The sequence below is a fragment of the Taurulus bubalis genome (assembly GCF_910589615.1).
Source record: "Taurulus bubalis genome assembly, chromosome: 7".
Lineage (NCBI taxonomy): Eukaryota > Metazoa > Chordata > Actinopteri > Perciformes > Cottidae > Taurulus > Taurulus bubalis.
Genome location: NC_136595.1, coordinates 1,221,157 through 1,234,304, shown reverse-complemented (window position 1 = coordinate 1,234,304; position 13,148 = coordinate 1,221,157). Strand labels below are relative to the sequence as shown.

Genomic DNA, 13,148 nt, shown 5'->3' with positions numbered 1-13,148 from the left:
GAGAAACGTGCGTCTCTTTCCACTCTCGCTGGGTAACGAGTGTCACTATTACACACCGTAACCACGGCGAGCTCTAAACGCACTGCGGCATTACAAGAAGAAACTCTGAAGCGATTTGATGAGAGTCTACAGCGCAGAGCCCAGGAGTTGTCCTGGTCACATCTGGACAATGCCACACTATGATTGGCCAGTCTGCGTCCGAGGGGTGGGACTTAGCACAGGTGATTAGAGGACAACTCGTCCTACGCTAGCTAAGCTAAGCCAAAATCAGGTGCCACAAATGAAATAAGCCTGCAATCGTGTTTTGGCAGTCATCTCGTGTCCACTGCTACAATCACATACAAACTCTTCTTGCTGCCTCATATATGAAACGCACCCGTTTGAGTATGAAGGCCCTCAGCGCTCTCTCTTTCTGCACGCCGGCTGCCAGCTGGTCACCTGACAGCCATGGCGTCTGCTGCTGTTCGTAGAGCGTTTGAAAGCCCAGCTCAACATCCACCTGTGGGCCTGATCGCCCTGCGGAGCCGAGCTTGGTCTTCACTTTTGGTAGAGACGACATCAGAGCCTGGCAGCTACATATAATGCTGTGTATTTCAAATCCACACAATAATCTATTCCATATGTGTTGTCTGACTGTAATAACTCAAATCAATGAGCTGTGACCCAGGTGTGGGAGAGAAATCACACCAATCTCATCCGAGATTCGTCCTGTATTCATTTAATCTAAATGCTAAATCCCCATCAAACTCAAACCAGGAAGCCCCTGCACTGACTCCCTTTGCTAAACCAAAATGTAAAACGTATCAAAGGAGGCGGTAAACACATTCGCACTGACAATAGAATGGAGTGGACCCATCCTTGTGGGAAGTGTTGACGGCGCTTGTGTTGTCCTTGCGCTGGATCCGGCGGCTCTCGGGGGCGGAGACACAAAAGGACTGCTAAACCGGCCCATGTGGGACCAAAAGAAACCCTGTGACCTCAAAGCACCGCAAAGGGTGCAGCCCGAACGGTCCTGCCAAGCAAATAGCATCTCTCTCTGCTCCTGTGCTATTTGCACTTGTATATTAATGAGGTAATGTGCAAATATTTGGTGCAAAATCATCCCTTTTCTATGCAAATGAGCCTCAATGCATTAAATGTTGTTGTTAACTAAAGCACATCTAGAAGTGGTGTCACTGTTTTCAGTGCTCATGGCCTATTGTTGGGAGTTGTTGGGAATGATTCTGCCTCTAATTTCAATCAGAAAATTTCACGCTGCTGCAAAACTTTATAGATGTGTTTGTGCTTCGATATGATTAGCGCAAGATCTGTTGTGAACCAGAGCGTGAGCCGGTAACTCATGGCGCTACCATCAACCGCAATGTGCTCTTTGTGAATGTGCCCATCAGTGTAGACGGCACCAAGAGCAGCCTGCTCACCTGCAGGTTAGAAGCCCTTGGAAGTGAAACACCAAGCACACGGCTAATGGATGTTCACTGACAGGCTGTAATTACAGTCTATACATTTGCAGCAAAAGAGGAGCGCTCTTCTTCAGTGCTGCTGCCAATACAAACGAAAACTTGATGACTTTGGTGACACCTTGCATCCCTCAGTGGTTGTATTACATTCCAGGAGCAGGGATGACTCAGTACTTAATCTTCCGCCCAGGCACAGCGAAGACAAACATAATCCCAAGAGTGAATCTGAGACGTCGTAATGCCAACTAGAAGTCGTGTCAGTGGGATAAGAGTTGTTTTCATTGGTCAGCCAGTGGATAAACGTTGCCCTTCAGTCATCGAGTCATTCTCTAAAATAAGAGCACTCACCCAACTCCCTCACAGCCAACAATAACCTTTTTTCAGCTCAACATTAATCCTTTCTTTTACAGAACGGGCCAAGCAAACAAGGGACCCCACGTCACCCACTCTACCCAGTTATCAAAGAAGAGTGTACGCAGAGCAGGACAAGGCCACTTGCCTAGCATTGCAATGTCATTCTTGTCCATTCATATTTTGGGATATACACTCACCTTTTATCCAACAAATAGAAGGAGGTGTTGACCAGTAAAATGGACTTTCACCATTAATGAAGTATTTGGATTCCTATGACTCTCTGTTGTTTTTAATGTTTGTCTTTACTGTAAGAGCTGCTACACTGTTTTTCGTTGTTTTTGACAATGACATTAAAGTATTCTATTCTATTCTAGCTATGAACAGTGTTCCTCCCATCCTATCGTTCCTAACGAAGACGTATCTGAGTCCATGATTGCTTTGTGGAAATAATACACTGATGACAGGTCACATGGAGAGGTTATAGAGAAGAGCAGACAGATGTTCTCATATATTTATATTGTGCTTTCTTTCACTAAATAACAGCATGAAACGTTCCCCGTGTTCTACACTCAACATTAACTATTGAGATAAAAACCCTCCACAACAGCTCATCTGCAATATTCCAACTGGACAATTATCTGCAGGGTCAAAAACCTCGTCCTGAAACTGTGGACCATCCTCCCACTCTGAGAGACGGGTTAATTCTGACACCAAACACATTCGTCTCTGTCTTAACCTACAGGCGTTCCCCACGGTGCACAATGTTCTCATTTCAGACACAAAGTACTTTATGTATTCATGCACTGCTAAAAAAACAGTGCATAGGCTCCTGCCTACCAGGAGACTATCAGAGCCGTGGGAATGGGGAAACCATATTAAATTTGTCAGGCCTGGTCTAAAAGGAGGACCCAGATGCAGGGGATATTCGTACCGGCGCACTTTATTGTTTCCTTTGATCAAAAACAACTCTCTCACTAATCCGTCAAACATGAAGCGCTCCCGAAGGAGGGAAGAAAAACAGGAAAAAAAAAACAACTTACGCACAAAAACTTTCGGGAAAAATCTAACTACGACTGTGGGGAACAGGTGGAACCACTCAGGGATCAGGGGAGACAATCAGACCAGTGACACATGAGGAAGGGCAAGTGACCTGAAACAAGAGGAGAGTCAGGCTTCAAAATAAAACAGGAAGTTACGAGACAAAAACCCAAGACAAGACAGCCCTCACCGCGGTGTGACAGTACCCCCCCCCCACCCTCCTAGGGCCGACTCCTGACGGCCCAGGCTGGTCAGGGTGGTCCCTATGGAAGTCTGTGATGAGGGTAGGGTCGACAACGTAGCGAGACGGGACCCACTGTCTCTCCTCAGGGCCATATCCTACCCAGTCTACTAAATACTGTTTGCCCCGGCCGCGAACCGCCAGCAACTGCTTGACCTTGTACACCGGACCACCTTCTGTCACTTCTGGGGGCGGCGGAGGGCAGTGGCTGGAACCGTCGGACTCTCCTTGGCGGGCTTGACCCGGCTTACGTGGAAGGTGGGGTGAACACGGAGGGATCGGGGCAGGCGGAGTCGAACTGCTGCAGGGCCGATGAGCTTGGTGATGGGGAACGGACCCACGAACCGCGGCGCCAGCTTCTTGGACGGGACTTTCAGGACTATGGGCGGAGGGTACAGACACCTCTGGCTCGTTTTCTGCGAAAACAGGGGGCTGGTAACCAAACACACACTTGAACGGCGACATACCTGTGGCCGAGGTGGGCAGTAGGTTGTGGGCATACTCGACCCAGACCAGGTGTTTGCTCCATGTCGAGGGATTCTGAGACACCAGAGGCCCGTTTCCAGTTGCTGGTTGAGACGTTCGGTCTGGCCGTTGGCCTCCGGGTAATAACCCGAGGTCAGGCTGGCCTTAGCTCCGATGAGCTCGCAGAACTCCCTCCAGAACCGGGAGACGAACTGGGGACCCCAGTCCGAGACAATGTCTTTGGGAAATCCGTGAACCTTAAAGATATTGATCATCATGATCTCCGCCGTTTCTTTGGCGGAGGGCAGTTTTGGCAGAGCGATGAATCTAGCCATCTTGGAAAATGTGTCCACCACTGTGAGGACAGTGGTGTTACCTTGAGAGGCCGGAAGCCCCGTGACAAAATCCACTGAGATGTCGGACCACGGTCTGGAGGGGATGGGAAGTGGCTGCAAGAGACACATGCATGACCCGGAGGACGTCTTGTTTCGAGCACAGACCGAACATGCCTCTACGTACTCCCGGACCTCCGGCTCCATGGAGGGCCACCAGAACCTCCGGGCGATAGCGAACATCGTTCTTCGAACTCCCGGATGGCAGGAAAGCAGTCAGGTGTGGGCCCAGTGGATCACCTGTGGGCGCAAATCAACCGGGACAAACAAGCGGTTCTCTGGGCACCCACTAGGTGACAGAGCCTCACCATTAGCCTGCTTAACCTAATTTTCTATCTGCCAAGTCAGTGCTCCAACCACACAGGTACGTGGGAGGATCGTTTCTGGGTCCTTGGCAACGGGCTCGGGGTCGAACAGGCGAGACAGGGCGTCTGGCTTGACGTTTCGGGACCCCGGCCTGTATGAAAGAGAAAAGGAGAATCGGTTAAAAAAAAAAATAGCGCCCACCTGGCCTAGCGAGAATTGAGTCTTTTGGCTTTCTTGATGTATTCTAGATTCTTATGATCAGTCCAGACAATGAACGGATGGTCCGCCCCCTCGAGCCAGTGCCTCCACTCCTCCAGCGAGAGTTTGACCGCCAGCAACTCCCGGTTACCAACGTCGTAGTTCCGCTCCGCCTTGGATAGCCGCCATGACAGGAACGCACAAGGATGCACCTTACCATCCTGCTCTGACCGCTGGGAGAGGATGGCCCCGACCCCTTCATTGGAGGCGTCCACCTCTACCACGAACTGTCGTCGAGGGTCTGGCAGGGTGAGAATGGGGGCCGAGGTGAAGCGGTGCTTGAGGATTTGAAAGGCAGTATCAGCTTTTGGAGGCCAGTGGAACTGCACCAGTGTGGAGGTGAGAGCGTGGAGAGGAGAAGCTATTGCGCTAAAGCCTCTGATAAACCGCCTGTAAAAGTTAGCAAACCCAAGGAACTGCTGAACCTTTTTGCGGCTATCAGGTGTAGGCCAATCGACCACAGCGCTAATTTTAGCCGGGTCCATCTGCACTCTTCCAGGGGCTACGATGAAGCCCAGGAAGGAGACAGTGTCGGCATGGAATTCACTCTTTTCTGCTTTGACAGAGTTTATTTTCTAGCAGTCTTTTCAATACCTGAGTCACATGGTCCTGGTGTGTATGCAGGTCAGGGGAGTAGATAAGTATGTCATCCAGATAGACATACACAAAATGGTCAAGAAAGTCTCCTAGCACATCATTAATCATGGCCTGGAACACGGCAGGAGCATTTGTGAGGCCAAAAGGCATGACCTTGTACTCATAATGCCCACTCGGTGTATTAAAACCGGTCTTCCATTCGTCCCCCTCTCTTATCCGCACCAAGTGATAGGCATTGCGAAGATCCAACTTGGTGAAGATCTTGGCCTGTTGGAGCTGGTCAAACACAGATGACATAAGGGGGAGGGGGTAGCGGTTCTTTATAGTTATGTCATTGAGTGGGCTGTAGTCAATGCAAGGTCTGAGGGAGCCATCCTTCTTGCCTACAAAGAAGAACCCGGCTCCAGCTGGCGATGACGAGGGGCGAATCAGCCCTGCTTTCAGGGAGGTTTCAATGTATTCCCGCATGGCCTCCCTCTCTGGCCCAGAAACCGCGTACAGGCGGCCTTTGGGGATGGTTGAACCTGGAATCAGCTCAATGGCACAGTCATAGGGTCGGTGTGGAGGGAGCGATAGGGCTTTGGCTTTGTTAAAAACCTCCTTGAGGTGGTGGTAGCGGGAAGGCACGGAGCTCAGATCCGGGTAATTGGGATCTGCAGCGGGACTAACAGAGATCAAATTAATGCCTGTGACCTCATGCTCCCGCCCCGAGCGGATCAGACAGTCGCTCACAGTCCCCTCCCCAGCCCAGGATCTCTCCTGTTCTCCAATCTATATAGGGATTGTGACGAGATAACCATGGCTGTCCCAAAATTAGAGTCTGTGAAGGTGACTTGAATACATAGAAGCGAATGTTCTCCTGGTGATTGTTAATGCACAGTTTGAGCGGTGCTGTGATATGTGCGATTGTAAAAAGTTCCTGTCCATTGAGGGCTTTAGCTCTGATGGGCTTAGCTAAAAGTTCTGTGTTAAGGCCCAGCTGTCCTGCTAGTTCCCAGCCCATCAGGCTTTCATCAGCCCCCGAGTCTATGAGCGCCTTGAGTTCCGTGGTGGTGTGGTGCATTACCTGGACCGTCGTGAGAGTACGAGAGGTGATGCCTGAAGTGTTGAATTCACTCACCACCATGGCCCTTTTGGCAGGACAGTTGGCGACAAGATGACCGGGTTCACCGCAGTAAAAGCAGCGACCCTCCTGTAGACGTCTCTGTCGCTCCTCGGGTGTTAGTCGGGCTCTCCCTAGCTGCATGGGCTCCCCCTCTCCCCCTGGAGGGGGACAATGACGCTGCTCTGGGGGTGATTGACGGGCGGTCGTCCATGCTGGCGCTTGCGTGCGTAGGGGTCTCTCCATCGTTGTGGGTCTCGTGAAGCATTGGCGCCTGAGTTGGCGGGTTCGGTTGTCCGTCCGGACTGCGAGTGCGATGAGTGAGTCGAGATCTGTGGGTAGGTCCAAGGGAACCAGAAGGTCTTGGATAGGAGCTGCCAGCCCCTTCAGCAACACGTCGTATAAGGCCGTAGTATTCCAGCCACTCTCCGCTGACAACGAGCGGAAACGGATGGCGTAGTCACATACGGAGTCGCCGCCCTGTTTCAACCCGCTCAGCTCCTGAGCCTTCTCCCGGTCGGTCGTTACCGGGTCGAAGGTCTTCTGCAGCGCCTTTTCAAACTCTGCGAGGGATCTGCAAGCTGGCGAACCCCGGGCCCACTCTGCCGAGGCCCATGCTTTGGCTCTTCCGGCAAGGTGGGAAATCATAAAAGCAATCTTGGATCGGTCAGTGGGAAATGCATGGAGGTTTAGTTCATAGTGTATGGAACAGTCTATAAGGAAGGTCTTACATAAACCTAGTTCTCCGGAGAATTGCGCTGGTGGGGCTAACTTACATCCTGCCCCGGCGGCCGGCACAGTCAGGGCAGGCCTCACGGGCGTCTCAACCACTACTACTGGAGGCTCCCGGGCTGTAGCCGTCTGCAGCAGATGGTCATGCAGGCTCTGAAGTTGTGAGGAGAGAAGGCCCATCTGGGACGCCATGGCGGTCTTCTTGGGATTCTTGGGATCGCAGGGCTGCCGTGAGTTGTTCTGTCCCTGCTGGGTCCATACTGGCCAAAGTGTAATGTCAGGCCTGGTCTAAAAGGAGGACCCAGATGCAGGGGATATTTGTACCGGCGCACTTTATTGTTTCCTTTGATCAAAAACAACTCCCTCACTAATCCGTCAAACATAAAGCGCTCCCGAAGGAGGGAAGAAAAACAGGAAAAAAAAACAACTTACGCACAAAAACTTTCGGGAAAAATCTAACTACGACTGTGGACGCGGGCTTTGGTGCATGGACAAGGAAAAACACTTTGGCACAGGACAGAGGGAAGACGCAGACTATAAGCACATGAGGGTAATGGGGAACAGGTGGAACCACGCAGGGATCAGAATCCTACAATGACAAACAACCTGACGAGGTGCATTCTCCTGGTGAGTGAGGCGCTCCCGGACCTTGTGGTCTTCCCTACTAGCTGCCATTCTCAGTTGCTGTTAGCTGCAAACTGCTGCTAGCTTCCCATAAAGGTCTCCCTCCCGGTGGTTGGGGCGCACCAACAACATCATTAGAAGGTCACACCGAGCCGGCTGCCCCGTTTAAAACGGCCGTCGGCTCCTTTGAAACCTCTGCTGACGGCTGTGTTCCCCCATTCCACCAACATCATGGCAATAGTTTCCCTTTGTCGTAACGTTTGGACATAACTCTGCAACACAAAAACCAACAGCAAGATGTCATGACAATTCTTAGCCTCCTAGAGCTCAATGATCTCTTAACTTTTTGTCTCACCTCTATACTCGGGTTTCCCAACAAATATACATGTATTTTGAGGAGATTGCCATGAAATGTACAAAGCACATTCATGCTCCCCAGGGAATGGGTTCCTTACAGTTAACACTCCATGAGCCTTCCTCCAGTGCCTCCCTCAGGTCCAACTTTAAGATATTGAAGAGGTGGATTGACATGAAATATGTTATCGGATATTTTATAGATGTTGGTGACCAGGTGGTCAGTTTCCCCGTCACAACCCCCACGCCAACATTTGAGCTTTCACATGATTTCAAGTCAAGTCAACTTTATTCATCAACAATATTTTCCCTACTTTCCCTATAAAACACTTCAATGTCAATGCTCTGAGGAAGATGACTGCCCATTTTGGTTATTGGTTAAACTTTTCTTTGGCGCCATCACTAGGCTACGACCAACACAACTTTCAATGGCCAGACTGTCCTGAACATTCTGGGTCCTCAGATCATGAAGCCCCATGAATGTGTCTAATCCTGTCGCCTTGCCTCTAGCTCTACCCCAATAACAACAATGTACAAACATATTACATAACACCAACAGTCTCTGAGCCCATTCATGCTCCCCAGAGGAAGACCCCTGTACGATTTGGTGACCCTGTGACCTCCCCTGGGCATCAGTGAGTTCAAGTGTCATGCTCCAGTCCCCCGAGCAGAAAGGCTGTCAGAATAGTTTGATCGTCAGAATGTCTGGCCCAATGTCTTCATTGCTGGAGGGGCTTCAGAAACATGGTCCTGTTGGCTGTGAGGCTAGTTTAAACAATACAGAAAATACCAAGCAATAATATCACGCCGTGCTCTAAACAGCCAAACAAGACATGTTGTCATGTCACAGTAGGAAGAACAGGTGAACATAATGCAATGAAAGATGGATGGATGCCAATGAAGCTGCCTGGGTTTCAGGTCCTGGCTCACTGCTACACGGCTGAGGCTCATTGGGACAGAAGCATCGTTAATGTAATTAGTAACACCTGTGCTTTTCCTGCGATGACAAGCCAAAAGGTTTCCACGGCCAGGTCCCTGTTTCTGTTGCATCACACGCTCCACCAGCATGTTCACTGTGTGTGAAGCGCGTGGGCGTCGCCACACACAGAGGGTGGTAATGCAAATGTTAAGTGGATGCGTTGCTTGGCTTGGCTTCTGCGGATCAAAAATTGGTTTAGTCGGCTTAAATGCAGCACGGAAGGAAAGTCTCGGAAATGTAGCCAGTAAACCGCTTCCAAACATGGTGGAATTAAAATGCAGGTCTTTATCTAAAAAGGTTGCTTTGCGAAGGTCTTTCAGAACGGTTTCCATGTGGCCTCAACGACTCACTAACATGCCTGGTGCTGATGCTTCATCACTGCTGATGCAGGGCTTCAAAACTAAACGCATGTAAGTCAATGGCTTGCTTCAGCCGGGTGGTTGGACATGTGTTGTTCATGAGGTTTGACATGAGCACAATTAATGTGCTGAGTGTCTGCAACAGTGCGTTTGAACATTATTTAAACATAACTGGTAGCATTACTCATAACCGCTCCATTCTTAACCTGACCTGAGAACGGAGTGCTTTGCCTTTTTGGGAGCAGCTTTTAGGGACGGGAGTCGGCTCCAGGGAGACTTTGTCCCGTTTACACAGAAACACAAGTACGCCTCACCTCATGGACGTCCATGTCTTCAGGGCTCTCCCACCTCCTCACAGAGGCTGGGGTCACCGGGACCACCACGATGTAGAAGCACCTGCAGACACAGGGACACAGCTGCTTACACACGTCTGCTTATACACACACACACACACACACACACACACACACACACACAGTTCAATAGGAACATGTTGGTTGTTCCAGCCGTCCGTCTGTAATGTTCCAGTGTTTTCATAATGTTTGATAGAAACGTTGAACGTCTCCTCTCCTCTGAACTCTGATGGATACGTTTACTAATGAAACTGTCCGGCTTTCATACAGAAATAGTATTAGTTGTTTTGTCCTCCATCAGACCCACTTCTTTTTTTACAGCTCACTCGTGGGCAGTTTCTTTAGCGAAACAAACACTTGAAACACAATTAAGTGCAAGTCATTTGCAGCCGGTCTGCTGGACCCAGCTGGGTAATAATGCCAAGGCAACCTTCCACTAAATCACAGCCTTTGCATTTGGGATTCTCTTTGCTGATCAGCGCTGGTTTTAAGTGTGAGGAACGAGCTCAGGAGGGCGGTTGTGAGCGTGGCCGTGTGCTTGTTGTGTTGTGGGACTGAATATGTTGTTTGCTCCTGAAAGTCTGACCTGAAAGAGTCTCTGCTGCCGCGGGTAATTGGCTGCTTATGAACGGCTAGAACAGAAGAAGTAAATAAGCTGAGCTATTGATTTAACTCCAAAGACATTGTCTGTGTGCATCTCTTGTGCGGCTCCACTTGACTCGGCCTCTAAGGCGGCTGAGGCTTCTGAAGAGGGAGGAATTGACAAAAGGATTGTGCTGCTGCTGCCACCACTGAACTGACACACAAGCAGCCAGAAGCCTGTTGTCAGAGCAAGGGAGGAAACTCAAGGTACAACTGAGCATCCGGCCTCTCGTAGCACGCGCTATCGATTTAGACATTCAGTGCTTTCTAAAAGAAAACGATATCCACACGCAGTCACAGACACATTACTATGATTGATGACTGGATGTCAGTTGTGTCATGAGAGATAAACAATTGCTAAGCTAACATGTTCTCACTGCAGACAACAGGAGGTCCACATGGCAGCGTGTTGCTGCTCTTTCTGTGTTTTCATCTGCGGTGGCGTTGTTGTGTCTGTGCTGCGGCTTTAAGGGGTTGGGCTGGTCAGCTGTGGTTTACTTGATCCGCTGTTAAACTAAACAGACAGCTGGCGTCGTTGCCAAATCCACGGGCGCCACGGGCGTGTTCCCATATGCTTTCAGACATTCAGAACTTGCCACCTGGATCATTGCAATTAGATAAAGAAACTGGCAAATTGCACACAGTGGCAAAAGAGTGGGCGTGTTTGCGCTGTGTTCTCATTAGCACGTGTTTGGTGAATGCATCAGGTGATCAGTGGTGATGACTAAAAAGATATAAAAATAGATATAAAAATAAGTAGCTTAATAAAGTAACAAGGTATTATATTTTTGTCACCTAACGCAATGCATCCTGGTACATGTGGCCACTGCCGGCAGGGTTCCATTAACACTGATGGTGGTTAACGTTTAAGAACCGAACCATTGCTATGGCGTTTATTAGCTTCCACACAGAGCCAGCCTTCATTATTCCAGATGACTATAATATCAAACTGATACGCCCATGACGTCATGAGTCAGCGCTTTTCTTTTCATTTCTTTTCTCTCCGCTCCACACAAAGCGCACAGACCTGACGGGGGCCTCGGCCGGGCCCCTGGACAGGCTGATGGTCACTCTGCCGCCCTCCTCCACGTCGGGCTGCTGACGAGCCGGCTTCACCGTCAGCAGGTCCGGGGCGGTCCGGATGGAGACCTGCTGCTGGAGGCCGCCGGCGCTGTTCCCCCGGCTCATGAGCACGAAGGAGTAGTCGGTGTCCGGCTGCAGCTGAGTGATGAGCTTCCTCTTCAGGTCGCCCTGGACCTCCACGCTCTGCTGGTTGTACAGGATCTGGAGGCAGGAGGACGCGCGTTACACTGATGACATCACGGTTATGTAGTTACCTTGACTAAAACTAAATTCTGTCATGAAGTTAGATTACGTTTCAATGTTTGTCCCTCAGTCAACTGTATCATAAAAAGTTGAATATCATCAGCGTAAAGTGAAACATTGAGAATGTTCCTCTTCTTCTTTTAAACTCATCTCTTTGACTCATAACACAAATACACTTACTACCTTTCTCATTAAGAATTAGATAATAAAATTGATATCTGATCTGTTTGCGTTGCTTGCGTACTGTCCTTATGCTAAGCTAAGCAAACCATAGCTCCGGTCTTAATGCAGATAGGAGACTGACATGAATCTCATGAAAGACGGAGTGAGCGCGTTCCCAACAATATTCAAGTATTTATTTATAAGTTGGCTGTGAACTGCCAACTTTTCAAGGACAAAACTTTATCAAAACATACATTCATATTTATTGGTTTCATAAATAATGCTTCAGTTCACTTAGTTGTGTTATTGTGTCCTCGCCCAGCATGAGACATGTGACCTTGATGAGTCTGAGTTCTTCCTGTGGAGCCCGACTACACTTTGTCTTGTGTTACAAGGAGCTATGACATAAAGTGTGATTGACTTGGTTACTATTATGTAGCTGCTGACCCACGGTCATAAACCTTACTTCCTGCCTCTTAGCTTATCATCCGCGCTGCACAGCGACAAGACGGACACGTCCCTTAACAAATAGCCCTAAAGTTCAGCTGCGGGCAGTTTAATACGCTGCAAATTGATTTCCTTGATGATTTATGTTGCAGCTGCTCTGTTAGGGAGCGCAACAGAGAATATATCATATAAATGTACAACATGTTTCTATTATGAAGTCATTACATTATATTGAGATCCTAATGATTTCACTCTTATACATCAGGGTTCATCACGGTTCCCCCTGACCCTCTGGGGGGCCTTTTGTCAAGGAAGTGTTTCTGGAGGGTTCTGTGAGGCATTAAGGACCCTTTCCTTTGGAAAGCATGGATGTAAAAAGGGAACGCCCACAATCCAGCCTCCCACTGTGAAGGGAACCCAGATTGATGTGTGTTGCGCTGCACCATGTTAACCCTTTAGGGTTCTCATTGTAACCCTTGGGATGTAAAAGGTCCCCAGTAGAACCCCCTGGCGGGTTCTAGATTAAACCCTTAGAATATAAAACGATTTCCTGTAGAAACCTCAGAGTGGGTTCTGGATGAAACCCTTCGACGATGGAAAGGTTCTAGATAGACATTTCAGAGGGTTCTTGGTAGAACCTTTCACTGATTGTTAGAACCCCGTGAAAGGATTCCTTTATGAAAGGTTCTACCAGGAACACAAAATGGGTTCTCCTATCAGAACACGCTTTACTTCTAAGAGTGTGAATAACATTTACTATCTACTAGCATGTGTTTTATTACTGTCAGACCTAGAGGACTTCTTTATTCCTCGTGAGGAGAACTCAGACCCAAAAGGTATCATTCGTTCTCCATCTGAAGCAGTGCATTGTTTGGTCTCGGAAGCAGTTTGAGGAGAACATGAGATCCTAGTTCTTTTGTCTCTACTGAGGAGCCGTCGTGTTGATCTTCATCAGACCAC

General features: G+C 49.1%; 1 protein-coding gene across 1 annotated transcript in view; it reads right to left on the bottom strand.

The window, feature by feature from the left end:
- The window catches only part of ptprfa (protein tyrosine phosphatase receptor type Fa), a gene marked incomplete at its 5' end in the record, with an annotated part of 188,492 nt that overhangs the window by 74,251 nt on the left and 101,093 nt on the right, over window positions 1–13,148 (bottom strand). The window contains 2 exons of the mRNA XM_079220647.1: window positions 9,573–9,654; window positions 11,281–11,537. Coding sequence (XP_079076773.1) covers window positions 9,573–9,654; window positions 11,281–11,537 — 339 coding nt within the window. The remainder of the gene's footprint in view (window positions 1–9,572; window positions 9,655–11,280; window positions 11,538–13,148) is intronic.